Source organism: Heloderma suspectum, chromosome 5, assembly GCF_057233095.1.
Source record: "Heloderma suspectum isolate Gila_16-S chromosome 5, 16-S_ref, whole genome shotgun sequence".
NCBI classification, from domain to species: Eukaryota; Metazoa; Chordata; class Lepidosauria; order Squamata; family Helodermatidae; genus Heloderma; species Heloderma suspectum.
Genome location: NC_139462.1, coordinates 231,917,302 through 231,945,276, shown reverse-complemented (window position 1 = coordinate 231,945,276; position 27,975 = coordinate 231,917,302). Strand labels below are relative to the sequence as shown.

The 27,975-nt window shown below is 47.7% G+C and overlaps 1 protein-coding gene across 4 annotated transcripts; it reads left to right on the top strand.

Annotated features, from left to right (window-relative positions):
* Positions 1-704: 704 nt before the first annotated feature.
* Positions 705-25,072, top strand: ELP6 (elongator acetyltransferase complex subunit 6). Of its 4 annotated transcripts, none has more exons than XM_084859595.1 (7): positions 705-867; positions 3,478-3,556; positions 6,127-6,197; positions 7,872-7,999; positions 10,036-10,231; positions 12,632-12,778; positions 24,261-25,072. In XM_084859595.1, exons 1-7 carry the CDS (start codon positions 814-816, stop codon positions 24,405-24,407), a joined length of 822 nt encoding a protein of 273 aa, XP_084715721.1. In that variant the 5' UTR covers positions 705-813; the 3' UTR covers positions 24,408-25,072. The 4 variants fall into 4 exon arrangements, with proteins under 4 accessions (XP_084715721.1, XP_084715724.1, XP_084715723.1 ...); XM_084859598.1 differs by lacking the exon at positions 24,261-25,072 and adding an exon at positions 16,444-17,883; XM_084859597.1 differs by lacking the exon at positions 24,261-25,072 and adding an exon at positions 16,430-17,121.
* Positions 25,073-27,975: the final 2,903 nt, after the last annotated feature.

Sequence of the window (27,975 nt, the reverse complement as noted above, 5' to 3'; positions counted from 1 at the left end):
AGCTCCTAGTCCAACACTCTTGCCACTACACCACACAATATGACAGTGGAACCCATGACCTCGGGAGGTGGTGGGCTCTCCCACACTGGAGGCATTCAAGATGAGGCTGGACAGGCATCTGTCAGGGATGCTCTGACTTGGATTCCTGCATTGAGCAGGGGGTTGGACTCGATGGCCTTGTAGGACCCTTCCAACCCTACTATTCTATGAACCTAGTGCCCTCCAGATGTGCTAGACTATAACTCCCAGCATTCCTGACCATTGGCCATGCTGGCTGGGCTGATGGGAGTTGAAGTCCAAAGCATCTGGAAGGTTGGGATAAATTCTTCAAGCTGAGCAGCCCACTCTTATTACATCACGTTTACTCAGAAGTAACTCCCACCGAGCTCAGGGGCTCTTACTCCCAAGAAAATATGCACATTCCCCTGGGAGTAAAGACCGTTGACATTACTTGAGCTTACTTTCGAGTATACCTGCATTATCTCGGCTTTGAAGCCTATGCACCCCCAGCAGGCTTACTCGGGAGTAACTCCCATGAAAATGAAACTTGGCATTCCCCCAAATCTCTTCCTGCACAATTTCCTGCCCGCCCTCTCAACTCTCTTTCCTAGGCGCCCGCCCACACCACTAACAAGTCGCCGGCAGGCGGCGAGCGACTCAAGCTCGATCAGCGCCGAAGGGGTTGCGCGGCGGAGACAGACGGAGAGGCGCATGCGTCGTACGCTAACCCGCCGCCCCAGCCCGTCGTCGCCCGCGCACCCTGCAGAGCGGGGCCTTTTCACCCCTCGGCGGACGCCGTAGCTCCGAGAAAAGATGTTCGCGGAGCTGAACGAGCTGCTCGGGGTCTCCGTCGAGAAGCCGGAGCAGGTGAGGAGCGCGTTCTAGAAGGCCCGGCTTGGCCCCCCTCGGCTCCCGTTCTGCGCCCGCCGCAGAGGGCGCTTAGAACGAGGCGTCGAGCTCGCTCCCAAGAGGCAGCGCGCGCTTCACTTGGGAGCGGGGCATGCCGGGATTTGTAGTCCTTCCCCCCCGGCGTCGGCTAAGGAAATGTCCTGTAATTAATTAACTAATTTGCAGCATTTTTATCCTGCTGTTCAGCCAGTTTTCTCTGGCCCTCAGGGCTCCCAGAACGGCTTACAAAGATTAATAATGAGACAGGCCCTCAGGCGAACAAGCTAAAAGCCACAGCACGAAAGGAAAAGGGATTGGGAGGGAGGAGGAAAGAAACAGGGAGCGAAACTCAGGCGCGTATTCTTAGATTTAACGTTCTAAGGGCGCAATCCTAAACCTGCATAGGATCGCGCCCTTTAGGTCTTCTTTCTAGCAGGGGAGGGCGGAACTCGCTCCTTGCAGTTGTTCCTTCTCTGCTGGATGTACGGGGCTAGGTGGCCTCCCTCTTGCCATGATGTTCTTTCTGGGAGGTGGCCCTTGGTTCTCTGGCTGATGGATGGCCCTCTTTCCTATCATAAAGCTGTAGCATGGAACCAGCTGCCTTCTAGCAGCTCCCAAGTTGGAAACGTGTGTGCCTGTGGGTTTAAAGCGGCCTTCCCCAACCTGGTGCCCTCAGCAAGTGTTGGACTAAAACTCCCATCATTCCCAACCAGCACGGCCATTATACACAATAAAATCCCATGCAATGATAAAACAGCAACAATGAATAAAATCAACCAACACCAGCAATAAAACCACCTGGTCCAGACTAGAAACCACCTAGAATCTAAAATACAGTTACGGCTAACATCCAAGAACGGTCCAATAAAATATAGAGAAAGGCCAGAGAAAAAAAGTAAGCCTTCAGGGCCTTCCTGAAAGTTTCCAAATGTTTTATTACATTTATATCCCACCTTTTTTCCTCTTGCAAGGTAGCATACATGGTCCTCCTCCTCTTCTCCATTTTATCCTCACAACAGCCCTGTGATGTAGGGTAGGTTGAGAGTCAGTGACTGGCCCAAAGTCACCCAGTGAACTTCACAGCCGAGTGGGGACTAGAACCCGGACCTCCTGAATCCCAATCCAACACTCTGACCACCACACTACACTGTCTCTCTGATGCACCCCAGATGGCAACCCATTCTAGAGAAGTGGGGCCATCACAGAAAAGACCCTCTCTCATATATTTGCCCACTTACCTACCCTCAAAGGTGGGCGAGTGAGAAAACCTCTTGCAGGCAGGCTGATAGGGTTGGAGGTGGTCCTTCAAATAACTTGGTTCCAACCAGCTAAAGGCAAAACCCAGCATTTTTAAAGGGGGCTTGGAGATGGCTGCTGCATTTTAAATGTCATATAATCTGACCGCCTCGCCTCCACCAACAGTCGGGTGGCTGCGTTCTGCACCAGTTTAAGTTTCCAAACTGTCTTTAAACGCAGCCCCATGTAGAACTCATTGCAGTAGTCCAGCCTGATTGTCACTAGTGCATAGATAACTGCAGTAAGATCTGTCCTATTTAGAAAGGGCTGCAGCTGTTGTACCAGCCTGAGCTGGTGAAACATACTCCTGGATGCTGCAGCTACCTGGGCTTCCCCAGTTAGCACAAAGTGCAGGAGGATCCCCAGACGACATACCTGGTGTTTCACAGGGAGTGCAACATCTAAGAGCAGATGCAAACCTTCATCCAGGGTAGTTGGTTTCCTGTTCCACAATGTCTCCGTCTTGTCTGGATTACATCTCAGCTTGTTCACCCCCAAACCATCTCCAGACCCTAGTTCAAGTGTTCCACAGCCTCCCTGGGATGTGTAGATGGAAACGAGAGGTAGAGCAGAGTATCAGCCGCATACTGATGACGCTTCAGCGCAAACATCCGCACGATTTCTCCCAGATGTTTCATGTGGATATTAAAAATGGCCATGTTGGCTAGGGGTGATAGAAATTGTAGTCCAACACATCTGGAGGGCGCCAGGTTGGGAATGTTGTATCACAATGCTTCCATCCTTGGAAATACAGAGAAAAACCCTGCTGCTTTGCCCACTCTGCCGATCTCTGCATCCCTGGAGCTGGCTCCTTCTGCTTCTGCTCACTAGTTCTGGGATGGATGTGCTGCCTCCCACCATGGCTCTGTGTTGGCTCCAGCTACCTCTCCATGCAGCCTCCCGGTGTCCAGGCCTCATGCTACTTTTTAATATCACTTATGTGTTGTAATCACAAAGTACTTTGCAGTCTTCGGTTCTGTCCTCACAACAACCCTGTGAGGAAGACTACAGATGAAGAACTGAGAGAGACTTGCCTTTAACAACCTCATGAGCTTTATGGCAGAGCAGAGACTTGAAACTCTGCCTCCAAATTCATTTGTCTGTCCACAATGGATCATAGGGCACTGCCTTATGTCAGAATGTTGGTCCAGTGTCAAATCGCAGGGACCAAAGTGAGGCCCAGTGATGGGAAAGGGGGCTTTTTGCATGACTTCCAAGCACTGTGGGACTGCATCCACTCATGTTTGGGATTGTAATATCCTATCTCCTTTATTTGCTTATACCGTTTTTCAGGGCAAACTGACTCTGCTGTGTGCCAGCAAGACAGATGCCAGCTTCCTGGTCCACCATTTCCTCTCCTTTTATTTGAAAGGTATGCAGGGAAACTATTTTTAAACATGTAAAACTGCATTGAGGCTAGGACAAACCTGATGCAAATATAAAAAGAACCGTAGCATGAGTTTGAACTTCCTTTCCTGATGGGGCAGGTTGGTTGCAAATGGTTGGTTGCAAATAATAAGTTGCAAATGGTTGCAAAATCATTGGTTGCAAATAGAAGGTTGTAAAGTAGTTGGTTGCAAATAGAAGGCTGGTTGCAGGTTGGTTGCAAATATCACAGAAAGAATGGTAGCATGAGTTTGAACTTCCTTTCCTGATGGGGCAGGTGTTTTGTGTGTGTGTGTGTGTGTGTTGTGTGTGAACTTAGGTATGTAATCTATACACCTCTTTGGGGGCAGAAGTCTGGAATATCGTGTGTGTGTGTGTGTGTGTGTGTGTGTGTTTATTTTCTTATTTATGAAAAGGGTTTGTGTTTAGGCTGCCCTTCAGTAAAACAAACAGGTGGTCTACAATGCAATGGTAAAACATCCATATAAAATTGCAATTAAACACAAAACAGGACAGCACAGAGCACAGAGAGTTCAGCATAAAAAGTCAGCTGAGCACTTGAAACCTATGCAGCTGCTTCACATCCCATGCTAGAAGGCCTGGAGAAATAAAAATGTCTTTGCCCTGTGCAAAAGAGATTGCACAGCTGGCGCCATGAACCTCCCTGGGGAGGGCATTAAAAGAACAGGGTGCCACAGCTGAAAAGGCCACGTCTCTGGTAATCATAGACCAATGGAAAGAGAATAAAGTTCAATTCTTGGTATACAGTCAGCCAAAAGTTGGAGGCATGATGTTGGAAGATGGATCCTATAGTGGACTGCCAGACACTCTCCAGGGCTTCAGGCAGCCCTACCTGGAGATGCAGGTGATTGAACCTGGAACTGTTTTCATGTAAAGTGTGTGCTCCACCACCGAGCTATGGGCCTTCCACCTTGCCTAGCCCTGAGCTGGCTTTACCTGTTGATGGGGCCATGGTGTTTGGATGACTGAAAACACACAGGCAATGTCTGCAAGAGACTGCCAAGTTTGGGACGCGCTTCTTCCCTTCTATGGCTTCTTCTCTCCCTCCTGTGTGGTCATGTTGGCTGGGAGCAAATCACCAAAGTCTTGGGCAGAATTTCTCTCCCAGCCCTGCTCCTTCAGATCCTTTGAGTCTGTGAATGGGGCCTGCAGGGAGATGCACTTTGCATCTGGCCTGCTTACTCACCTCTCCCCAAATTAAAGTTTAACTAGAGATGCCAGGGACACACAGTGTAATCCATTGCATGTTTACTCAGAAGCCAGTCCCACTGTGTGCAGTAGCGCTGGGACTTTCCACATGCAACCATAGCGTCGTACCAGGAGCCATGGCCCCTCCTTGCATTACCCCATTCCATGCCAAGAAAAAATGAGTCCACAGTCTCAAAATGTGGCAGCCTTCCCCAATCTGGGGACCTCCAGATGTGTTGGACTGCAGCTCCCATCATTCCCAGCCAGCACAGCTAAGGAATAGGACCAACCATCTAAGCTTTGTTAAGGAGATGCCAGGCACCGATACTTAACCAAATGTCTCCTGACTGTAGCTGTATGCAGGCTCAGGTGCAAGGGAGAGGCAGAAGAAATCCATCAGCCAGGGAACATGGCTGGAAATCACACAGGAAGGAGGGAAGGAGCCATGGAAGGGGAAGAAGTGCGTCCCAAGCGTGGCTGACTCTTGCAGACATTGTCTGTGTGTTTTCAGTCATCCAAACACTCAACAGCCATGGTTTGGTTTGGTACAAAGCATGTGAATTTGGGCAAGTACATTTTTTTAAAAAGGAATAAACATCTCTTGTACTGAATGTGGGATTAACTTAAGTGTGGGGAGAAATTCCAGCGTGGGCTCATCGCATGTAATCCTGGACTGTTCGCACTACACAGCAGCACAGGACCACAGGGGGCTGTCCCATCTCGCATTTTTTGGCCTCCTTGGGTGCAGCAAAGCCCTCTCCTTGCATGCAGATATATCGCGATGTAGGGTAGTCCAAAGGTTATTTTGTGGTGCAGGGGGAGATAAACGTTAGTTCCGTATTATGTCTAATGAGTTGAGCTGTGTTTTGAAACACTATGCCAGTAAGGAACTGGGAACAAGAATCAAACTTCATTGTTCAGTGCAGGATTTGAGTCCTTACAAAAGGGTGGGATCCAGGATCTGCCTGCTGCAAGAGAAAGGGACGTTCTGTGAGAGCAAAGGCTCCGATTGCGGAAGGTCCCTCCACTCGGTTTTTTGGGATCATCCCATCCCCGCCACACTGCAGCTCACCCCATTGAGGAGGGTCTCTGCATAGCATTTGCAGAAGGCTGGAGGGGTGGCCGTGGAAAGGGAGTTGACCCAGTATTAATCTGGATCCAACCCCATGAGAGTGGGAAAGCCTTGAACGTAGATGATGACGATGGCAAAGACAAAGGCACAGTAGCTCCCATTTCTTAGAAAGCCTTTTTGAAGCAATGTTTTGTTACTTGGTTCTGTACTGTAATGACCTTGGCGACGGGAATGCCTAATAACAAGGAAAAGTCTGTTTTTGTCGTCTTTTCCAGCTGGCTGTAAAGTCTGTTTTGTGGCCCTTGTCCAGTCGTTCAGTCACTACAGCATTGTGGCCCAAAAGCTGGTAAGCCACCAGGATTTTATTTTATTCTATTCATGAGCTAGCGAACACACTTGACTTTGCATGGGTTGGAATAGCCCTGAGTTTGATACAGGGAAGCCTTCAAGCAAAGCGACGCAGCTGTCAAATGCTGGACACTTTGTGCCCACCCCGCCTGAGTGAAGCCACCCCGACTGGCACCCCTAGGGAGGGGTCTGTCCAGCATACTGCGGAGGTGGGGGGGTGTATATTCCCCATCCTACTAATCTCTCATGGCTTCAGACTGCATGGACGGCAAAGCTATGCACTGGTTAGGGAAGTCTTGCCTAGTGGCTGAAGATGTTATCCAGGTGTGAGGACCTGAGGCCTTTTTGACCACCTCATGATCCTACTTCTAGTCACCAGGTCAGGTGCTTTGGTCAGTGTCTCTCCTCACCCTGCCACCTTTAGGCTCTCACCCACAACCCTCTTGTGATGCTTCACCACTCTCTCAGTTGCTGCCACCAAGAACCCTTTTAGAGCAGCTTTCTTCCTTTTTGGTAGCACAGACCAAGCATCCGGCACGTGGGGACGATTCCACAAAACCCTTCCTAACAACTAAAAAGGAAACTGTCTTTTAAAATTGAAAACAAAGAAGGTTTATTTGGTACAGCAGGACTGGAAATAGGAACTGCATTGGGATGAGGCAAGGATATCAGGAATGATGATTAAAAGAGGGGAACAATATAACTCTGCTTTTAGTGCTGTATTCAGAACCTCCCACACCCTCTCTCACGCTATCTGACACACTCCCTAACCCACAGACTGTCTCACTAGATGTTCTCACTCTTATCCCCCAATCTAATCTCAGACTTATCTAGCTGTTCGCAATCTACCTTCCTCCCAGACTTACCTGACTCTAGAAGCACTCCCTTCACCTTTTTCTGCACAAGCTCTTATCCAGTTACGCTGTGTTCCACTCTCACTCAGCCACTCCCCCTTTCTTCCACTTGCCAAACTGTCATTCTTGACCACACTCTGCCAAACCCCCGCCTCACACTCGTCTCTCAATCATTCCAGATACATACTAGACACCATGCATCTATACAAACCTTTCCTATTTACATATTGTGCATGTGGAATCGACACACCAGGCTTCAATAGCATGGACACATTAAAATTCACTCACGCATCTTAAAAACAAAATAACCCTGAGGTGTATGCCCCTAGGGTCCCCTTTGTATGCATGCCAACTTTCAAATATCTAGGTTTCACGGTCTTGGAGCTCTGGTGCTGACGGATAGATGGACAGACAGGCACACATCCTCTTTTTTTCAATTATAGATTAAAATGTCTCTGTTGAGCTTATCCATCTCTGGTCGCCATCAGCTTCGCCTCACTTGAGATGCACCGAAAATCTGACATTTCTGCCTGGTGCCCTTTAAGTTGCAGTTGAAACGTCAATTTATTGCAAACATTTTATAGACAGGCACCCATAACAGCGATGCTCTGGGCCATTAAGCCGTGGGGCGGGCCACAATGTAGAGAGCATAACTGGGTTATCACATCGACACTCACCATCTCCAGGTGACTGGCAGTGGTGGATGGGGAAACGCAAACGGTGTGAAGGTTCTGGCTCCCAAGTACGCCCTGGAGGAGCCAGGGACAACATTCCTAGTTGCAACAGAGGTTTGGATCTGGCCTCTTCTCTTTTTCCAGGGAACCAGTCTAACTGCAGCCAAAGAACGAGGCCAGCTTGTGTTCTTAGAGGGGCTGAAATCTTCAAACGACATCTTGTTTGGTGAGCAGCGGCAGTCAGGTGAAGCCAGCCCTTTCCACTTCATCAGGTGACTGGCCTTAGTTTCTGGCTGTGTCAGGGGCGGGGCACCATACGCAGGACTGGTGTCAAGGGCAGGCAGGATTGGGCACCTGCCCTGGGCCCACATCCCAGCCGGGGCCCACTGACAAGGACCCCCCGGACTTGCTGCTTGCCCTCTGGCTCTCTGTCTGTCAAGCAAGCAAGTGGTAGCAATGAAGAGAGAGCGGCTGAGGAGCAATCATAGCTGGTGAGAAGGCAGATTTGCTGAGAGACGGGCCCATTGATGGTGTCTTGCCCAAGGGCCCTCCAAAGCCTGGGTCTGGGTCTGCCCACGCCACCTGTTCTATAAGCGTGTGCGTGTATACGTATGTATCTAGGTAGCCCCGTTTGAGTTTACTAGCTAGGAAGAGCTGGATTCAGCAGAAAAAGGGTGACCCTGAGAGCCAGTCATGAGGAAGACCCCCCCCCCGTCGCCCCCATCCACAAATGAGTGGCTGTGCTCTAAAGGCTCTGAGGAAAAATCCAGTGCAGAATGGCTGTTTGAAAGCCAGTAGCGTTGTGGTGGATGGAATATGGGGCTTGAACTGCATGGACCAGGGCTCAAAGCCTGGCTAAGTGATGAAGCTTCTCCAGTTGACCTTGAGTCGGTTGCAGTCTCTCAGCCCTGCCTACCTTGCAGGATTGTTGTGAGAATTGTTTGGTAATTATGGGGTTTTGAGCATTTGGTTCTAATGTTTTTAATAAGTGTTTCTGAGTATATTATGCATTTATTGCATTTCAGTCTTTCTTTGTAAACTGCTTAGAGTTATTATTCAGATATGGTGAAGCGGTATATAGATCTGTTAAAAAATTATTAAATGGGAGGGAGGAATAAACATGCTACACTGAGGTACTTGGAGAAACAGCAGGATGGGGAACATGTGCGCGAGAGTGCTGTTGCACTCATGTCCTACTTGTGGGCTACCCACAGGGAGCTGGTTGGCCACTGTGTGCACAGAATGCTGGACTGGATGGACCCTTGGCTCTTCTTATGTTCATAGAATGCACATGTGATAAATGTGGAACTTCTGCATGGAGGCTGTTAACCAGCCATTATATCCGAGGGGTCTAGGATTGGGGGAACCTCCCAGAGATTGCGAGTGAGGAGCCAACAACCATAGGGTGTAGACCACAGGTAGGGAATCTGGTGCCCTCCAGATGTTTTAGACTACAACTCCCCTCATTCCCAGCCCGCATGGCCAATGTCCAGGGATTATGGGAGTTTTAATCCAAAACATCTGATGGGAACCAGTTTGTGGACCCCCGGTGCAGACTCAAGGCCCCTTAGTGGAGGCTGGTGGCTCCGATGTCAGTGGGGCAGTGAATCTGCTGCAGGTTTCAATCAGAACCAGTCAGAACTCTCAAGGAGCTCCCCAAGGACTCGATACCCAGAATGGATTCACTGCCCTACTGACATCGAAGCCACCGGCCTGATGATTCACTCCTTAATATCCTTCAGTCATTCTTGATTGCTCCTTAGCTACCCTGAAGGAGAGAGACAAAGGGGCTGGATTTTCCATTTGGTTTTTTTTTAGTTCTTCAGTGCCTACATTTCAGTGGAGAAGTCATTCTCTTTTGCGCTGATGACTGTGAGCACGGGGGCAAAAGAGGGTAGTTTTTTATGGATCTGGAGTTCGACAGGTGTGATCTTCTGCACATGGCCATTATTGAACTGAACATATAAACTGAACGTATAAGCATATATGAACCAAACCGTACAGTAAATACACTGTGTTCCCCCAAAACCTTGGCATCTGACATGAAAATGGTCCACCCATGGTATTAATTATGTGGGAATGAAAAATGTAGGTCAGCGACAGCTGCCAGGCCCAGGCGATATGGTGGAACTAGCCGTCAAATGGCGGTCGGGTGGTCCATCCCAGTGCCAACTAAGAAGGTTGGGACCAGGAGTAGAAGAAATGGCAGCCATTTCCTGTTTCCCAAAGGGTTTCCCACGGTTACCTCCTGTTTTCCAAGGTTACCTTTGACTGGTAACCTCGTCTCTCTTCCCTCCATCCTTTGCAGTGGAGATGGATCCAGCCTGAAAGCACTCTACGAGTTTGTTCAGAGAGCCCTCAGCCCAGCTGCTGGTGGTGACATGTGGAAGTGCCCTGTGCTTCTCGTGGACAACCTCAGTGTCTTCCTGAGCCTGGGGGTGAGGCCAACGGACGCTCTCGATTTCATCCATTATTGCAGGGTCGCAGTGAATGTTCAGCTTAAGGTATCATGGTGACTATATATATCCTTGAATTTTTCCATGTTTTCCAGGTATTACACTGCTGTCTTTTGCTAGGCCACTGTAGCTGTGGTTTGGAGGAAAGCCCTGTTCATCTAGAGATCTTTCTCTTGAGTACTAGTGATGTGGATTTTCCAGAAAAAAAGTCCAATGCAGATTAGATTAATTTGCATCGGGAAAAATTCTGTTTGCCTTTGAAATTTTTTGGAGCCCTAGAGAGTGATCTAATTCAGCATGTTTAGTAAAAAAAAAAAGAAGCTAATTTTTTGTCCCCAGCACACCACAAGTATTTGACCTGAAATGCTAGAGGGAAAAATTAAAGCACACTTACTGTGATTTAAATGTTATATTATGTAGACCTTTTAAATGGAATACATGTAAAAATTTTAAGACAGTATCATGTTTAAATGTTAGATAAAAACAGAAGTACTGAAAACAGTTAACGCGTGCATACATTTTAGCAACCCAAATAGCTATGCATGATTTTCTGACAGCAACGCATCTGCAACATGGAAACAGCCAAATTTGCCTAACGTTGTATTTGCAATTAGCATCCATTCATTGTTACTAACGGACATACGAAACGGAAAAATTTCTGCAGAAAAATAAAGCACTGGGCAATTTCACATCCCACTTCGCTCTTGAGTCCCCCCTTGCAGCTTTTCCTGCTCCTCTCCTGCCGATCTCAGGCGACTTACTAACATTTCCAGACCTTTGTAGGAAGTTGCCTCATGCTCAGGTCAGCTGTTCCTCCATCGAGCCCCAAGCTGGCACTCTCCAGCTGTGCCGGACTGCAACTCCCCCATCATTCTGAGCCAGCATGGCCATTGGCCATGGGAATGATGGGAACTGCATTCTGCCACATTTGGAGGGCACCAGGTTGGGGAAGGCTGCTCTCACCCCATATTCTCTGGTGTGAGTGGTAATGGCTCTGGAGGGTCTCTCCCAGGGGAGGCTGATGGCTGAGTGAAACCCGGAGTGGATTCTCTGTCCCACTGACATCGGAGCCACCAGCCTCCACTGTGACTGGGGCGGATGGGGGTTGAAGTCCTTCACATCTGGAGGGCACCAGGTTGGGGCAGGCTGCTTTAGGGAAAGGCCCATCGCTCAGTGGGGGAGCACAAGGGCATGTTGTGCATGAGGAAGGCTCTGGGTCCAGTCCAAGCATCTCCTACATGGGCAGCAGGTGCTGCGAAGGGGCAAGACCTGGAGAGAGTCAATATTGGGCTTGATGGACTAATGGCTTCAACCCAGAGTGGATTCACTGCCCCACTGACATCGGAGCCACCAGCCTCCACTGTGCCCACCCAAGTCTGTCATTACGAGGCTAGGTGGTCCTTTCCTGGTATCTTTGCAGGCAGCTCTTCCTCCAGGTCTTTTGGCTTCTGAAATGTTTTAAGCCACATCACCCTTGGCAAATAATCAACTTGAACATAGATCTCCCCCCAACTCCCGACCCATGCCCGCAGATGCATGGACACGTCATCCCACACGGCCGGCCCTTTCTCCTCTTCCTAGTATGGTAATTCTCAGCTCAGCCCCTTTCGGCTCCTGCCCCAGTCTTTTTTCTCCCTTCCCCGCCATGATCTTGGCCTCTGTGGGACTCTTCACCTGACCCTCTGACCCAGCCTTTTCTTCTGCACTTGCTTTCCCTGTTGTGCAAAGCTTGGCCAGTATCCTTTAGGAAGGATTTCATAAGGTCTCTGGCGCAACAGCTCTACAGATCAATAGGGCTGCAGTGGAGCCAGCAGATGATGGTGCCATCCCTCTGGCACATCCCCACAGCACCCTGTGCTTTGCCCGCATTGCTTTTTTCCTGAAGTGTTAGCCTTTGATGGCCCCTTTGTTGCCCTCAGAGTCCTTTTTTTGCGCTGTTGCACTGTCATCAGTCTGGTGCTGTACCACCTCCAGCTTTTGTGATGGTAGAGCGAGGACCAGTGGCATTGGTTCCTAAGGGGTGACGAGTTCCGCAGGACGGGGGCCACAACAGAGAAAGCCCCAGTCCTAGTAATTCACAGTCTGATTTTGGATAACGAGGAGTTACAGAGCAGGGCTTCCTGCAAAGAGAACCAAGAGGGTTTGTTTGAAAGTCACAATAAGCCTGACAGGATTCTGGCTCACCAGCTAGCCCCCCCTCCTCTCCAAAACAGAGTATTAGACTACCAGTCAGAAGAGGGACAAGAAGAAATCCAGAAGTAACATTAGTGAAGAAAATGAAACACCCAGGCCTGATGGGTTATCAGCAGATTACGTTCAAAAGTTTAAAACCCAGGCGGGTGGAGATATGATGTGGTCTGGGAACTGTCTTGCGAGTGTCTCCTGATCTGTTCTAAAAACTGGGCTTGAGTGTCACCAGCTCACTCACTGTGCTGTTCTCTGGCTCAGGGGAACCTGGTGGTAATGGTGCAGCACAACGACGACTCAGAAGATGAGGAGAATGAGCTGCTGGTGAAGGCCCTCCATCATCAGAGCAGCTGGGTCCTGAGGGCAGAAGGGCTGGCGACCGGCTTCTGTAAGGACGTTCATGGGCAGGTGAGTTGTTCTGCCCCCGGCTCTTCTCCCGCATTGAGGTCCTCAGGCAACCTGGCCTGGGCAGCCATCTGTCCTGGATTTCTTAGTTCTGGATTTTCTGCATAGAGCAAGGGGTTGGTATTTAAAATATATGTAGCTTCTTTTGTTGGCTGTGTGTGCATTTAGGGTGCAATCCTATGCATGTTTAGACAGAAAAAAGTCGTACAACTCCCAGCATTCCCCAGCCAGCCAAGCTGGCTGGGGAATGCTGGGAGTTGTAGGTCTTTTTTCTGTCTAAACATGCATAGGATTGCATCCTTACAGTATTTATCTCATTCTTAATTATTATCATTATCTCTTTATTACAGTCATAAGACCCATTCAAGTTAAAATGCAGAACACAACAGAACCCAAGAAATACTGTTTCTCCAGTTTAGCTAATGCAGTCAGTCAGCAATTGGAAGAAAATCAGCCACCTACCTCTTCAGTAATCTGTGGAACCTTATCTGATAGACCAGGGGCGGGCAACTTGTGGCCCTCCAGAAGTGGTGGCCCACAACTCCCATCAGCTACAGCTGGCAGGTGCTGATGGGAGTGGTGGCCCACAACTTCTGGAGGTCCACAAGTTGCCACCTTTGTCATACACAATCCATCACCAAACTTTCATTGGGTAAACTAGTCAGAAGAAGGTAAATTATACAACTTTATCTCATTCATCCTCTCAACAAACTTTGGGAAAGGATCATTTTAATGTTGCCATCCTACAGCTGAAAGTATTTTGGCTCTGTTTTTATATTTATATGTATGGGGAGACCCACCCCGAACCTTTGGATGAGGTGGGTTACTTCTGGCTGCATTTATAGTTCTTCGGCCCTTTAAGAAAGAAGCTGAAGCAGATCTAAGCTGAAAGTCTCCCCCTACCCCTTCTTTGTTACAGTTAACAATTGTCCAACAGAGCTCATGGGAGACCAAAGCCAAGCAGGACCTCCTCCGGGTTTTCCAGTATAAGATCCAGGACAAGAACGTCACGTTTTTTGCCCGAGGGATGTCAGCAGCTGTGCTGTGACTTCTGGGGGCGATGGGTGATGTGGAGGGAGTGTCCGCCCTCCAAAAATGCTTATGGGAGCCACAGATGAACAGAAGGAGCCTCTTAGATGAAACTGGCTTTTGCGGGAACCATTGTGGGGTTCTGGCACCAGTTCCTCCCCCAGTATCGAATCCCATGCAAGTGTGATGTGGTCCGAGCTACTCTGTGGACATCCAGATAAGGGAGGAGAGACTGAAATTGACTCTGCGGTAGTTTCGATGGCTCAATAAAAGCAGGTCATGATCCAGACAAGAGCTGCCTTGCTGTGGTGTTGGAGTCCAGGGCCAGGTGGCACCAGTGGGTTTGCTAACTCTTGAAATGAACAATTGGGGCCTGAAGAGTGGGCCAGGAAGTGGCACGTACTGAAAATGCTCTGATTTCAGCTGGGTACAGCTGTCACTTGTGCTTATCTGCCGCCCTGCAGTGCCCATCCAGGCATGGTATCAGGCCACCAAAGATGAGGACATGCCCCAGCCTTCCAAGTGTGCCACAGGCAGAAAGCAGGAAATAACTTGCATACACACTAGGTAACTTGTGAAAGTGAGTCAAGCCGCACAGTCAGATTATGCGGTCAAGAAATTAAGCATGTAGGAAACTACTATTTTTAGAAAAGCTTCAAAGACACAACAGGTGTCCGGCCTGACATGACAGTGATACGCAGGTAGCATCAATAGAAATTCTGAGTGGGGGGGAAATTGGGTTCAGAAACTTTTGCCAGAGTTATTGTATATGTCAAAAGAGGCAATTTGGGGTGGGCATACTAATCAAGAAAATGCAGAGCCTATTGCTATTCAAAATGGTGACCTTTCCTCAAAGTTGAGAAATTCTCGGTCTTGCACCTGGGCCAGTGATCCAACAGTCATAAGAAATATACTCAAACATGGATTTTACTACCATTTTACAAGGTATTCTGTGGTGGTGAAATGCCTCACAACCAGAAATGTGTCTATGGTGTCAGAAGCATGTTTAAACTTGAAATATTAGAAAAATATAATAAACTGTCAAGGTACAACTTTGGGTAAAGCTTTTCTTGCTGAGAACTCAAATGGTTTTTGGTGTTGAGGGGTATTTTTCTACCACAATAACAAATCTTTCTCTGGTGAGGTAAATGTTCCCCAATGAAATCCCATGGTTTGTGTCAACCCACTGATGCCCAGAGTACTAAGAGTACTTGCCCAGTTTTCTTTGGAAAACACATGGGATGTTTTTATACTCTTGGTATGTTGCCTGGTCTTTAGGACATGAAGGCACCCCAATGGAAAAATCAATAGATTCTGGGGATTACTGTATGCCTGTTGGGCATTTTTTTCCAGATAGAAATGGGTAAGTGGTAAGAGGATGAAATTTGGGGACGTTATGCTGGTGAGAGAAAACAATGTTGCTGGAGGATTATGCTGTAGGTCTACATCTGTGTAAATTCTGCAACGAAAAGTGCATTTGGGGTACCCCTTTAGGCAAGCCTGTATTAGCAGGGTTACATCATGCCTGGCATATGCCTATATAATTAAATTCGTGCTTGCCCGACCTGGGGCTTCTGAATAGGTGCAGTTTTATGAGAATGGTGCCTTACATATGTGACCAGCAGAGTTTTTAGGCAAGATGGTTTTGTGCTGTCGGCTTCCCCGCCTCTGCCTTGCTTTGTTTAGGCAGAGTTTCTTAAAGAGACCATATCGGTGGCTGCCAAATACTATAAGGAGCCTACAGTGCCTGCGCGACAGTCAAGCAGCCTGCTTACATCAACCTTCCACGTTCTGCTACTAAACCAAAGAGTTTATAAGCACCCAAACAGATCTTTTGCCCTTTGGCTTCCCAATTTATTGGTGGGCCTGAACTGTACGCGCCTATTTAATCAGTCCAATTAGCAGTGACATCTTATTCATGATTCTGTAATGAGAGGAAGGTGGAAAAATAAGATCTTTCATTGTCAAGCAGAGCAAATAGAAGGCTCCACCCTAGCTGTTTTCCTAAAGGGACACACCTGACCTCTGGTCCCAGTAGGCGAAGTGTGCGAGCTGGTACCAAGGTTAATGAATAGCCAGGCCCCAGGAAAGGATATTTCCCCTGGAAGTTTTTTTTTAGAAATACTGATGGCTGGGTCCCAGTCCTTGCAAAGATATTTTCCTTCATAGATTAGTCAGGTAAACTGGTTTTGATCTGGATCTGGCATCCTAGGGTTGATCTGGATCCTAGTCCCTTTATATTAAGAAAACAATCTCATCAATTAGACTGATAAATTTGTTGGCTATTACTTCTAAAATCTAGTTTTCTGCTATTGGAAAGATGGGTTGAAGAAGGGTGGGCTGAGGGAAGCGCACGTCCAGCAGGTGCACCTACTGGTAGGTCAGCATAACAGCCAGCAAAGTGGAGTCACATCCAGTAAGTTCAGGTCAAGACAGGATTTGGCTTAGAAAAGACAGAAGTGGTCAGCACCTTGGACAGAGCATGTGAGAAAAAGAGCACCTGTGGAAAGGGAGCTGTTGCTTCAGCGAAGGGTACTGGTCTTCTGAATGCTGGCCAGAATGTTGTATGGAGGCTGTATGAGAAATTCATTTCAGCTTGGGTTTTTTTTATCATAATTCACCCAGTTCATACCTTCCAGATTGAACATGGACTCTGATGCAATCTGCAGTTGAAGTCCTTACATTCCTGAGTTTGCAGTGTGATTTGCGGACCAAAATAAATGCGTTTGACAGCATGTGTACATTTGACAAATGCGCATGAAAAATGCATACTTTTGAAAAATGCAACAAATATTCTTCAATCAATAGGAGAAGATGCATATATTGCAGAGATGTGCACAATTGATGCGTACATTTGGGAAAATACGCACAGATTTTCATGCAAAAAGAAAAAGCTCGCAATCTGATACGGACCCGAGTCAGAATGAGCTTTGTGAAGAAATTCAGAGAACTGTGGTGAGCTTGCATTTTGCTGGTTTGCACATCCCTAGCCCCACTCCTCTGAGGCCCTGCCTGTGCCCTTAAAGGGCTGCTGCCTCGTTGTGCGCTGTTGGCTTCTTGGGGTGATGAGGGCTGTCCTGGAAGTGAGTCTTCTGAATCCGAAATGTTCAGAAAAGCAACGCCCTTTGGCCTCCACATAGAGGATGACAACTCCTTCAGAGTCATCTCCTTCATGCTCCTCCATGGTGTTTTTATGGGTCTGAGGCCATGGAACATGACAGGGCAATCCTCACCTTAAATCATCCAAGGAGCTTTGGATATTGGGCAGTATGGAAATGTAATAAATGAAATAATGCAATAAATCAAAGTTGAGGTCCAAAAGAGGTATCAGAGTGGCTTGGAACAGTGCTTGAATTTAGGTCGGATGGACAAGGCAGCACCCAATTCTCCCACATGTGCACACACATACACACACTGCTGCCATCACAAACACATGCCGGGGGGTGCACACTGAGTCCCAGCAGAATTGGATTCCTGCGAAACAGCCCCAGCATCCAGCTGGGAGAGGTGTGTGGGGATGATTGCCCTCATGCACCCTGTTTCTCAGCAGAGCCAAGGATGCTGGGAAAGAAGGCATGCATCTCCACGTACCTTCTTCCCCAGCAGGATCACTGTGGGTGTGGAGAGCAATGTTAGCAGGGTCACTGTGATGGAGGGGTGGCTTTAACTACCACCATCCCAGCAGTCCTACTCCACATCATTGGGAATGAAGTAGAAAAAATGCCACTTGCATTGTTAGCATGGGGATGTGTTGCTGAGGTGCTCAGAGTCACGTAGGCAAAAGGACGTAGTGATGGAATGAGTGCTAGAGGACGGCGGCTGATTAACTTACTGCACATCAGCCACAATGTCTAGCAGCGCCCTTGTCTCTGGAAACCAGAAAACTTCCTTTGAAGGAAGTTTATAGCCCCTTGACTTAGCACTGCACCAAATACTGACAAAAGCTCACGTCATGTGCCTTGTTTACTTGTTTGCGTAAATAGCAAAGTCTCTTCTTGTTCTGGGTTCAGTCCCAAGGGGCCACGTTGGCAATGCTTGACTGCACCACAGCTTGGTGTTCTGGTAATAAACATCTGCTCAAACAAAAAGTTGGTGTCTGTTCCCTGGCCAAGCCCAGCAGAAGGGTAAAATTCTGCACCAGGATGCAGGCAAGGTTAAAACCTCCTCCCCATCCCGGTGACCTAGATCAGGATGTGTGGTTGGGCGTGGTGAGGGGGGGAGGAATGTGTATGGGTGTCTGTGTGCACATGTATGCATGCGTGTGTATGTTTTGTGTGTGCGCGTTTGTACGTGCCTGCACACGTGAGTGGCTCCAGGCTGCCCACCCAACACACATGTAGTCGTCTGGGCCATAAAGGCTGACCGCCTCTGATTTAGGCATTGATCCACCCACCCAGGAAGGTCTTATTTGCCCTGGAATCCCTGCTGTTTGATCCTGTGTGGTGGTAGGTGGAAGATACTGGGAATGAGGGGAAGGCTCTCTGTGCATGCATTTGGCACTATTCTTAATTATTACTGCATATATTCCTGGGCCCAATCCAGCAACAAGTTCTGGGGCTGAGCCATTCCACATATTTAACTCTTCTGTTCAGATAAACTCTGCTCTTCAGCTAACCCATTAAACTCTGTCCTTCCACCAACTCGTCTTCTCCCAGGTCACCAAATGGGGCAAGGGAGAGATTTGCTAGAGAGAATAGATATCCTAGATTCTTCCTGCTTCTCCAGGTTTGATTGTAGTATCATAGTTGTGCTAATTACTTCAAAGTTTACAGGAACTGTCATTGCTGTGGCAGTTTGTGTCCTTTGTATGGAAATATGATAGGAAGTGAGTTAAAAATGTGAATTTCACCTATTTGTGAACCTGAAAGGCTCATTCAGGAAAGCTTCCATGTGTGGATCAATTCGTGGTTCGCTCCTGCTTTGCTGGCAATGAAGGCTGCATCACAGCTGAGGGGAAGGGCGTAAAAAACCTGTGACAGGCCCCCTCAATTGTCCCATATTAGGGGTACTTGGAAACTTTCGGGATGGGCCATTTTGGCATGCAAAAAGGTGAAGAACTACCTGGAGATGCTGGGGGGATTGGGCCTGGGACCGTCTGCATGAAACCATATGCTCTGCAGCTGCTCTTGTACCTACAATGTTTTGGCTTGAGCTCTCTGCAGTCCTACCCTGGGTGACCAGCAGCAGGCTCTCGATGGGCTGAAGATTCCATGGGTTTCCCCATGGCAGTGCCCAGGAAGTAGGCAAGGTTTCCCCGTCAAAGTCACCATAGCATGCCGAAGACACTCTACTACTGACCTGGGGATTAGCATTCCTCCTTTAAGAAAATAATTCCAAAGAGAGACTAGAGCAGACTTCCCTACTCTGGTGCTCTCAACATGTGTCGGACTACAACCTTTCGCAAGGTGCGGAAGCACCTTGGATATCTCCTTGAGAGTTCTGACTGGTTCTGACTGAACCCTGGAGTGGATTCACCGCCCCCCTGAGACTGGAGCCACCAGCCTGTGCTGCAGAGAACTAACCAGGAGGCAGGATCCAGGAAGACCACTGCTGCTCAAGCAAGAGCTTTGCACTCCCTCCTGCCCGGAAGAACTCAGTAGCCAGCCTGGGTGGGTGGAGTCAGTCCAGGACATGAAGGTACTTTGCTGTGAACGCGGCCACTTGCGGTTCCGTGGTTCAACACAAAGAGCAGCTCCAAATAGATCAGCAGCTCCTGGCAAAGCCTAATGGAGCCCTGCCCCTTGGGAAAAAATCCTCAGCCCAATGAGGACTTGGCATGCTCAGTAGCTGTGGAAGGCTGGATGTCTGTTGGAAAAGAAAAGAAATGGAAAGAGGTGAGGATACACGGCAACATTTTGTTGTATGTCCCCCAATGCAAGCCATGAATATTTGTCGGGTATGTAACATGTACAGTGTGTAGAGAGCTTTATAATCTTTATCTTGGGGGTGGGCAACTTTTGGCCCTCCATATGCTTTGGCCTACAAATTCCCTCATCCCTCACCATTGGCTATGTTGGCTAGGGCTGATGGGAGTTGTAGGCTAAAACATCTAGAGGGCCACAGATTGCCTAGCCCGGCTTTATCTTGTCTGACCTCACACCAGCTCTAAGTCTCAAGGCTGAGTGAGTCCATGACCATGTAGGAATTTGAAGCCAGGGCTCCCAGGCCTTTGCCCACCTTCATAAGAACACTCTTAGTGATGCTTCACATGATTGCCCTGAGAGCAGGAGGGTGATATTTAAGTGCAGGGTACGTGATCTCCCATCTTGATGCCCTGCAAAATCCAACAGTCTTGTGGCACCTGAAGGACTAACAAAGGCTCGCAAACGACAAGGCTCTTGCCCTTTTTGCTGCAGTAGACTTAACACAGCTACCCCTCTGGAAGTCTTTACTTCAGATTCCAGGTGGCCAGGAAATAATAGCCTCCCTGCTTAGGGGTAAGCAGAGATGCTGGGATATTCGTTGTGTGAAACAGCCTTTGTGTGAATGCTGCCCAATGCATCCACCATGACCATAGTGGCCTTTGGCACATGTCTACACTGTGAGTCTTGGGTCCTGGCTCAACTTATTTTTCAAAGAATGTTCAGAGCATGCCTGGCCAGTGCACAGGAAATGTGACCTGTGTGCATTTGGGCGGGGGCGGGGACGGGGGGGGGTTATAAGGCCCACCCACGTGCAATGGATGTAGCATGCATACATTTTTGTGTGCATAATACTCAGTTCTTGTGCCTCCATTTGGAGGTGGAAAGACTGTGGAAATCAGGCCTGCTCTTGGTACAGTTGTGACATTATGTGGGTGCGATTAGCCCTGCTTATGCAACAGTGATAATCTCCGCGTATAATAATTATTATTATGGAATGGTGAATGGGGACATTGTAACATCAGCTTATCCCCTGGGATGTTTTTTGTTCCAGATCTTGGAAGAGGATAAAGGGTGGAGATGCCAGCAGGGCAACTGTTGTGGCTTGGTCCTGGGAAGGGCTCAGGTTGACACCTCTCTTCTCATAGAAGTGTTTCGATGCCTGTGTTTCCAGAGGCCTAGTCACTGAAAGACAATAACCCAGAGTGGATTCACAGCCCCACTGACATCGGAGCTACCAGCCTCCGCTGATCAGGCCCAGGGGCCAAAATCTGGGAAACCACTTTGGTTGGGGGAAAGAGGATGGGGCCAAGGGGAGTGGCCTTCTGGGGACCCCCGGAGGGCTGGCTTTGCCCCCAGAGGGCTGGCTTTGCCCCCAGACTTGAGGTACTGCACTTCGGGTATGCCGTATGTTGAAAACGTGTGTATGAAAACAAGTGAAGGGAGGCCTGGCTTTGCAGGATAACCACCACCGTCTAATTCAAAGTGCTGGCGCTGACCTTTAGAGACGTATGTGGCTTGACCTGAGTGCCCAAAGGACCTTCTGCTTCCTTCGCAACCTGCCTGGGCTCTAAGATGAGGCAGGTGGCAAGTGGGGAGAAGGCATTTGCCGTTGTGGCGGCCATTTGTGGAACTCTCTCCCCAGGGAGATTTTCCCGGTGCCTAAATTGATGGGCCCAGGCCAAGCCCTTTTTATTTTCCTGGGCCTTTTAAACATCTGCTGAGATTTTAGCATCTGATGTGACTAGTTTAATGCTGCTATATCTTTTTCTGCCGTATTCTTGACCATTGTTGAGTTATTGTGCCTTTTGCATTTTATTGCCCTTTTGTGAACTGCCTTGGGGGTACTTACTGAAGAGTGGTATATGTTTATGAAAATAAATGTGAATTGTAATTCCCAGACATGTGTTTCAAAAGATATTATCTGCGTGCTTAGGGCCCTACAGCAACAGATGAGGTTTCCAAGAAAGAAATGTTCCAAACAAGAGAGCCAGTGTGGTGTAGTAGTCAGAGTGTTGGACTGGGAGTCAGGACATCCGGGTTCTAGTCCCCACTTGGCCATGGAAGCTCACTGGGTGACTTTGGGCCAGTCACAGACTCTCAGCCCAACCTACCTCACAGGGTTGTTGTTATGAGGGTAAAATGGAGAGGAGGATTATGTACGCTGCCTTGGGTTCCTTACGTAGGAAAAAGGGCAGGATATAAATGTAATAAATAATAATAAATAAACAAACAAGAGACATACTGTACATTCCTACAGTTGACTATCTGTTCTAATTCACCATACTATTTTTTCTGTTGTATTATATTGATTTAGAGAAGCTACTCCACCCTTGCAGGTATAGATTTATCTAATGCTGTGAGGAGGCAGTCATATGAATGAGGAGGCAGGAAAGGCCTGTGGTTGTGTAGGAAGCACTGTGTTTGTTACTCCATGGTTGCTACATGGACAGGTTAGCTGTGTTCTTCCTTCCCCAAAGAGGCATACACTATTGCTGTCCTTGTGTCACCTGCAGCACTCCCTTCAGCATTCTTGGTACATGGGCAGCCTCCTCCTCCTCCCGTTTATAATGAAATCCAGCCCCATCAGTAGGGTAAAGGGAAAACAGTCAATTATAGCAATTCACTACAGGTCTGTAAGCCTGCCAGTTCAAATGTTTTGGTTGATGGACCACCATGAGGGTTGAGAACTTCATTGCCTACCTTATAGGATCCTTTTTTCTCGCAGCTCTAAATGACTTAATGTCAAGTATTAAATATTAGGAGGACCTATGGATGGACAAATCTGTCAGTTTTGGTTTCTCTTGGTTTCTCATTTTTCCAGTGCAAGTGTTGGTATGTGAAAGCACCTTAAAACCTATGTTTTTACCCACAAAGGCTGGGAAAGTGCGGAAAGAGAACATAAGGGAAAGGGAGACATGGTGAACTGTCACATTATGAGGAGAGCCATTCCAAATTTCATCCATGCTCATGGACATCCGGAGGAAGCAGGAAGAAGGGGCAACTCATCCCCTTGGGGATGAGTCGTAACCTCCAGGTTCCCGGGTTTCATCAAAAAAGAAAGCAAATCTCTAGCTCTCATAGGACCTGAGAGATGAGGCAAAAGGTGCAGCCACTATTCTGCCTATTCATTTTGTGAGAAACTAGCCTGCTCCCACCTTTTAACACAGCTTCATATATGTGTATTCACGAATGTTTCTAGGAAGGTGTTACTGGAAACGGGGGGCAGTATCCAATACTGCTTTCCATTTCCACAATTAACGCAGCGCTAGTGTAAGTGACCTCTAGTGCTACACCAATAGTGTAAGGTGGTACAAAGGGTTTTCCAGGGAAAAGTGGCACGCCAGCTTGTGCTATTGGTGTAGGACTAGGGGTTGCATAAGCTAGCACTATGTCAATTGTGTAAGTGGAGCGGCAACATTGGATACTGCCCAGGAACAGCAACGACTGACCTTGCAAGTAGTAGCTAATTCCAAGCAGGAGTTAAAATTAGCCACAACACAGTAAGAGAATCTCACTTTATTATATTTCGAGCATCTGAAAAACAGGACACTGGACACATAACGTACAAGAAAACAGGCCTTGGCCAAATGGGCTTGCAGTCTAGTACAGATATCGAATCATTAAAAAGATTAAAAGCTGGAGGAAGAAAAGGAGAATAGTAAGAATTGTGCAGCCTTGTCAGCATAAGTAGACTGCCACCACACCCAGGAGAGAAATGTTATGTGAATCTATGGAAGGCTGGCTTGCAGCCTGGTCTCCCATGTATGTTCCCTTGGAAGGAGGTAGAGCAGAGTTCAAAGGGTTTTTTCCCAAGTAAAAGTACTCAGTGTGCAGCTTTATTTTGTATGAGCCAAGAAAGGAGGGACCACAAATCCCTTTTTGATTTTTCGAAGCCTGGCCAAGAGGGTTGCAATCTGATGCACGCCGACTTTCGGAGTAAGCACTATTGAACACCAAGTTTTTTAAAGCCCCAAGTGCTGAATATTTTTGAGCCCTCCCCATGTCACACTGAACCCTCCATCACTGTAATTTTTTTGTCTCAGTTGGACCCTCCCCACCCAAAAAGATATGCATATAATTTTCCTGCTGTTGGTTGGGGCAGCCCCTCCTCTGCCAGTCTGTCCACTAAGTTATTTGTTTGTGTGGGGGTATGCAGGACAGGGAGGATCTGATGTGTTACGAAGTACCCCCAAATTCTGCTGATCTGGGAAAATGTGGGCTGTATCTGGACGGGGACTAAGGTTTTTTGGTCTTGGAGAAGGGCAGAAAAACAGGTCCCATAGGATGTTAAGGCCTTGCACAACCCAAGAGGAAGGAGATGCAGACTTCTTGAATAAACCTTCTGGCCAGCCACTGTGCTCTGATTGCCTTAATTCCTCTGTGTTAACACTTGCAAATTTCAGGTCTTGCCTCAGGACAACTACAGAAGCCCCCACCATGAAAATATTTTATGCTGATTTCTAACCTTCCTGTTTAAGCCAAATAGAAAGAAAAATAAATAATTCAATGCCTTTTAAAGCTGTAAGACCCTGAAAACCCAATACTGTGTAAGCAAGCATGCCTACATGACTCTTTTGTCACCTTTGCTTAAGACCATCATCAAGATCCCCCTGGCTATCTTGCTCACCTGGACCTGTGAAAGCCGGAGATATGCACCCATCAACTCCCATCCTTTCCTCACATCAGGAAAGAAAGAGAATCCCATTGTCTTCTTTCTTCCCTTAATGTCTGACACCTAAAAATCCATTTTACAACATCCATGAGTAATCTTGGAAGAAAGACTTGTTTTGTTCTGATTATTACATCCTGAGAGAAAAAGGATAAAAACAGCAACCCAAATTCACAGAACAAGCAGGAGGGAAAGAAGGAAAGAGGACCCTTCTTTCTGCTCAGAAGAGCAACCCCCTTTTCCTCCCTTTCTTCTCCCCTTCTTTCCCAGAGAAGGAAGTCAACAGAGCTTCCCTTCCCTTCACAAGCCAGCAGATAAGCAGAGATAAATCCTTGCATCATCTTTTCTTCCCCTTCTCTCTTTTCTTCCCTTTTCCTAATATTCCACCCAATACCAAACTCCAAAACTCCTAGGCTTTAGCTCTTTCTCCATCCACTTTCTCCCCAAACCCTGCATTTGCTCTAAAACTCTCTCAATCCACCCAATCTGTTAATCCCCCATTCAAATCATCCCAAACTGAAAGTCCCCCCCAGACTTTCTCTCTCCTACACACACACACACACACACACACACACTTCTATGGATTCCAAGGTACTTCGCTATTGAATTTAGATACTTATCTTTAACCTTCTGAGTGTTAATGTATGAATCTAATTCCCCAAATGTATACTTCTAATTTCCCTGATGTGTGATTTTAATTCATTTAAAATTCCCCTTTAATAAAGATTTGCTTTCAAAGACCTTGTTGTGGTCTCTGACTCTATCAACTTTTTGGGGGGTATCAGGTTTTCCCAAGTGCCCAGAGTTCAACGCCAAAAGATCCCTCAGGTATGTGTTTGGTTTACATGCATGTGAGATGCATGTCTATGTAAATTAAAGCATACTTCGTAACAGATGGGATACATATGGATTACACTGGCAGGTCTGAGGGCAGGACAATACACGCAGATTCTGTCTTTGGCTTCAATCTCACCTCTGGCTCAGAGGAGCAACCAGAGGGAGAGGAGGCCTGTGTTACTCCAGGACCGTCCAGGCAATGTGGCGTTACCAGACTGAAGCGGGCACCCCTCTGATATAGTCCTCACCGCCCCCACACCGTAGCAGCCAGCAGCTGCTGAATCTGCCGACGGCCATTTAAGGAATAGACAGCTCCTCAGAGAGGGCAGAGTTAAGAGAGGGTTCAGACCTGCCTTCATAACACTTCTGCCTATTGCTGAGACAACTGCTCTTCTTGAGTGACTTCCAGCCCATACCTGCCATAATGATCTGTCCAGGAACCTGAAAGACCCTGTCTGGCCTGACCTTGCTTTGCCTTGCCATCCTGCCTAGCTGGACTTGACTCTGCTTCACCCTTCTAGCAAGTGCAGCCGCTTCTGATCAGCTCCCCTGGGAGCCTTGAGCCAAGCTAGACAGGGCAGATTTCTCTAATGAAGAGTGCTTTCAGATAAAGCTCTTTATTATGTGCAGTTGCCCTGTTTCAACCATGGAGGTCCAGTACAGATGATGTCTTCCATTTGTAACTCTCCCATGTTTTCCCACTGCTGCTTCCATCTTTTTTCTTATCACAAAAAATCTGTTAAGAAGGGAAAGACGGAATAACAGCACAATGCCTTTTGACGATTACATTTATATCCCGCTTTTTCCCCTCTTGCAAGGAGCTCAAGATGGCCTATATGGGCCTCCTCCTCTCCATTTTATCCTCACAACAACCCTGTGAAGGAAGTTAGGCTGGGAGTCAGTGACTGGCCCAGTGATAGTGCTAGGAGCCAATGGCCCAGTAAATGGAACATGGGGGAAACCTGAAGTACTGAAATTACTCCTGGTGCCAGATTCTAGAGGGGTGGCTGTATTTTGCTGCAGCAAAAAAGGTACATTTTCACATAGAATCATAGAATAGTAGGGTTGGAAGGGGCCTACAAGGCCATCGAGTCCAACCCCCTGCCCAATGCAGGAATCCAAGTCAGAGCATCCCTGACAGATGGCTGTCCAGCCTCGCCTTGAACGCCTCCAGTGTGGGAGAGCCCAGCACCTCCCTAGGTAATTGGTTCCATTGTTGTATTGCTCTAACAGTCAGGAAGTTTTTCCTGATGTTCAGCCGGAATCTGGCTTCCTGCAACTTGAGCCCATTATTCCATGTCCTGCACTCTGGGATGATCAAGAAGAGATCCTGGCCTTCTTCTCTGTGACAACCTTTCAAGTACTTGAAGAGTGCTATCAGATCTCCCCTCAGTCTTCTCTTCTCAAGGCTAAACATGCCCAGTTCTTTCAGTCTCTCTTCACAGGGCTTTGTTTCCAGTCCCCTGATCATCTTTGCTGCCCTCCTCTGAACCCTCTCCAGTTTGTCTGCATCCTTCTTAAAGTGTGGTGCCCAGGACTGGACACAGTACTCCAGATGAGGCCTAACCAGTGCTGAGTAGAGGGGAACTAGTAGTTGACATTATCTGGAAGCTATGCTTCTATGAATGCAGCTCAAAATAGCATTTGCCTTTTTTGCAGCCACATCACATTGTTGGCTCATATTCAGCTTGTGATTGACAACAATTCCAAGATCTTTCTCGCTTGTAGTGTGGTTGAGCCACGTATCCCCCATCTTGTAACTGTGCATTTGGTTTCTTTTTCCTAGGTGCAGAACTTGGCATTTATCCCTATGAAATGTCATTCTGTTGTTTTCTGTCAAGCGCTCCAGTCTATCCAGATCACTTTGAATTTTGTTTCAGTCTTCCAAAGTATTAGCTATCCCACCCAATTTGGTTTCATCTGCAAATTTGATCAGCATTCCCTGCACCTCCTCCTCCATGTCATTAATAAAAATGTTGAAGAGCACTGGGCCCAGGACTGAGCCCTGCGGTACCTCACTCGTTACCTCTCCCCAGTTTGAGAAGGTCCCATTGATAAGCACTCTTTGAGTCCGATTCTGTAGCCAACTGTGGATCCACCGGATCGTTGTTTCATCTAGCCCACTTTGAGCCAGTTTGCTCATCAGGAGATCATGGGGCACTTTGTCGAAAGCTTTGCTGAAGTCGAGGTATATGATGTCTACAGTATTCCCATGGTCTACAAGGGAGGTTACTTGATCAAAAAATGAGATCAGATTTGTCTGGCAGGACTTGTTTTTGACAAATCCATAATTCCTTCTGAGTTCACTATTCCTTCTGCGTTCACTATTTACAATCTGCACCCCCTGCAAACATCTGCATATAAAGCTCCTATCTTGAGGTTAGCGCTTCATGCATCTGACAAAGTGGATGGTGTCCACAAAAGCTTATACTATAATAAATGTGTCAGCCTTTAAGGTGCCACAAAACTCTTTGTTGTTTTTCCAGGTGCCAGAATTACATTTTCACTGACCAGGGTTACTGCCTTGGAAGCAAAAGGATCTTACTATTTCAAACACTGAAACATGGTACTGGTCGCTGGTCAACTCCGGATACTCTTTGATAAAAATTATTTTCTAGATCCATTTCAGTTGGGGGTTTAAGCATTGTTTTGGCATTGAAACTGCCTTTGGAATGACTGCTGGGAGAGATGGGAGAGGGTGTTGAAGCTGGATGTGTGCAGCACTGTTCTTCTGTGGTTCTGCTCATACCTTGACAACAGCTTCCAGAAGGTGGTGCTGAGGGATTTCTGCTCAATTCTGT

Excerpts from the sequence above, each read along its gene's own strand:
- ELP6 (XM_084859595.1), top strand. The coding sequence starts at position 814 with ATGTTCGCGGAGCTGAACGAGCTGCTCGGGGTCTCCGTCGAGAAGCCG. Across the intron at positions 868-3,477 it reads CCGTCGAGAAGCCGGAGCAG|GGCAAACTGACTCTGCTGTG; the intron begins GTGAGGAGCGCG and ends ACCGTTTTTCAG. Across the intron at positions 3,557-6,126 it reads CCTCTCCTTTTATTTGAAAG|CTGGCTGTAAAGTCTGTTTT; the intron begins GTATGCAGGGAA and ends CGTCTTTTCCAG.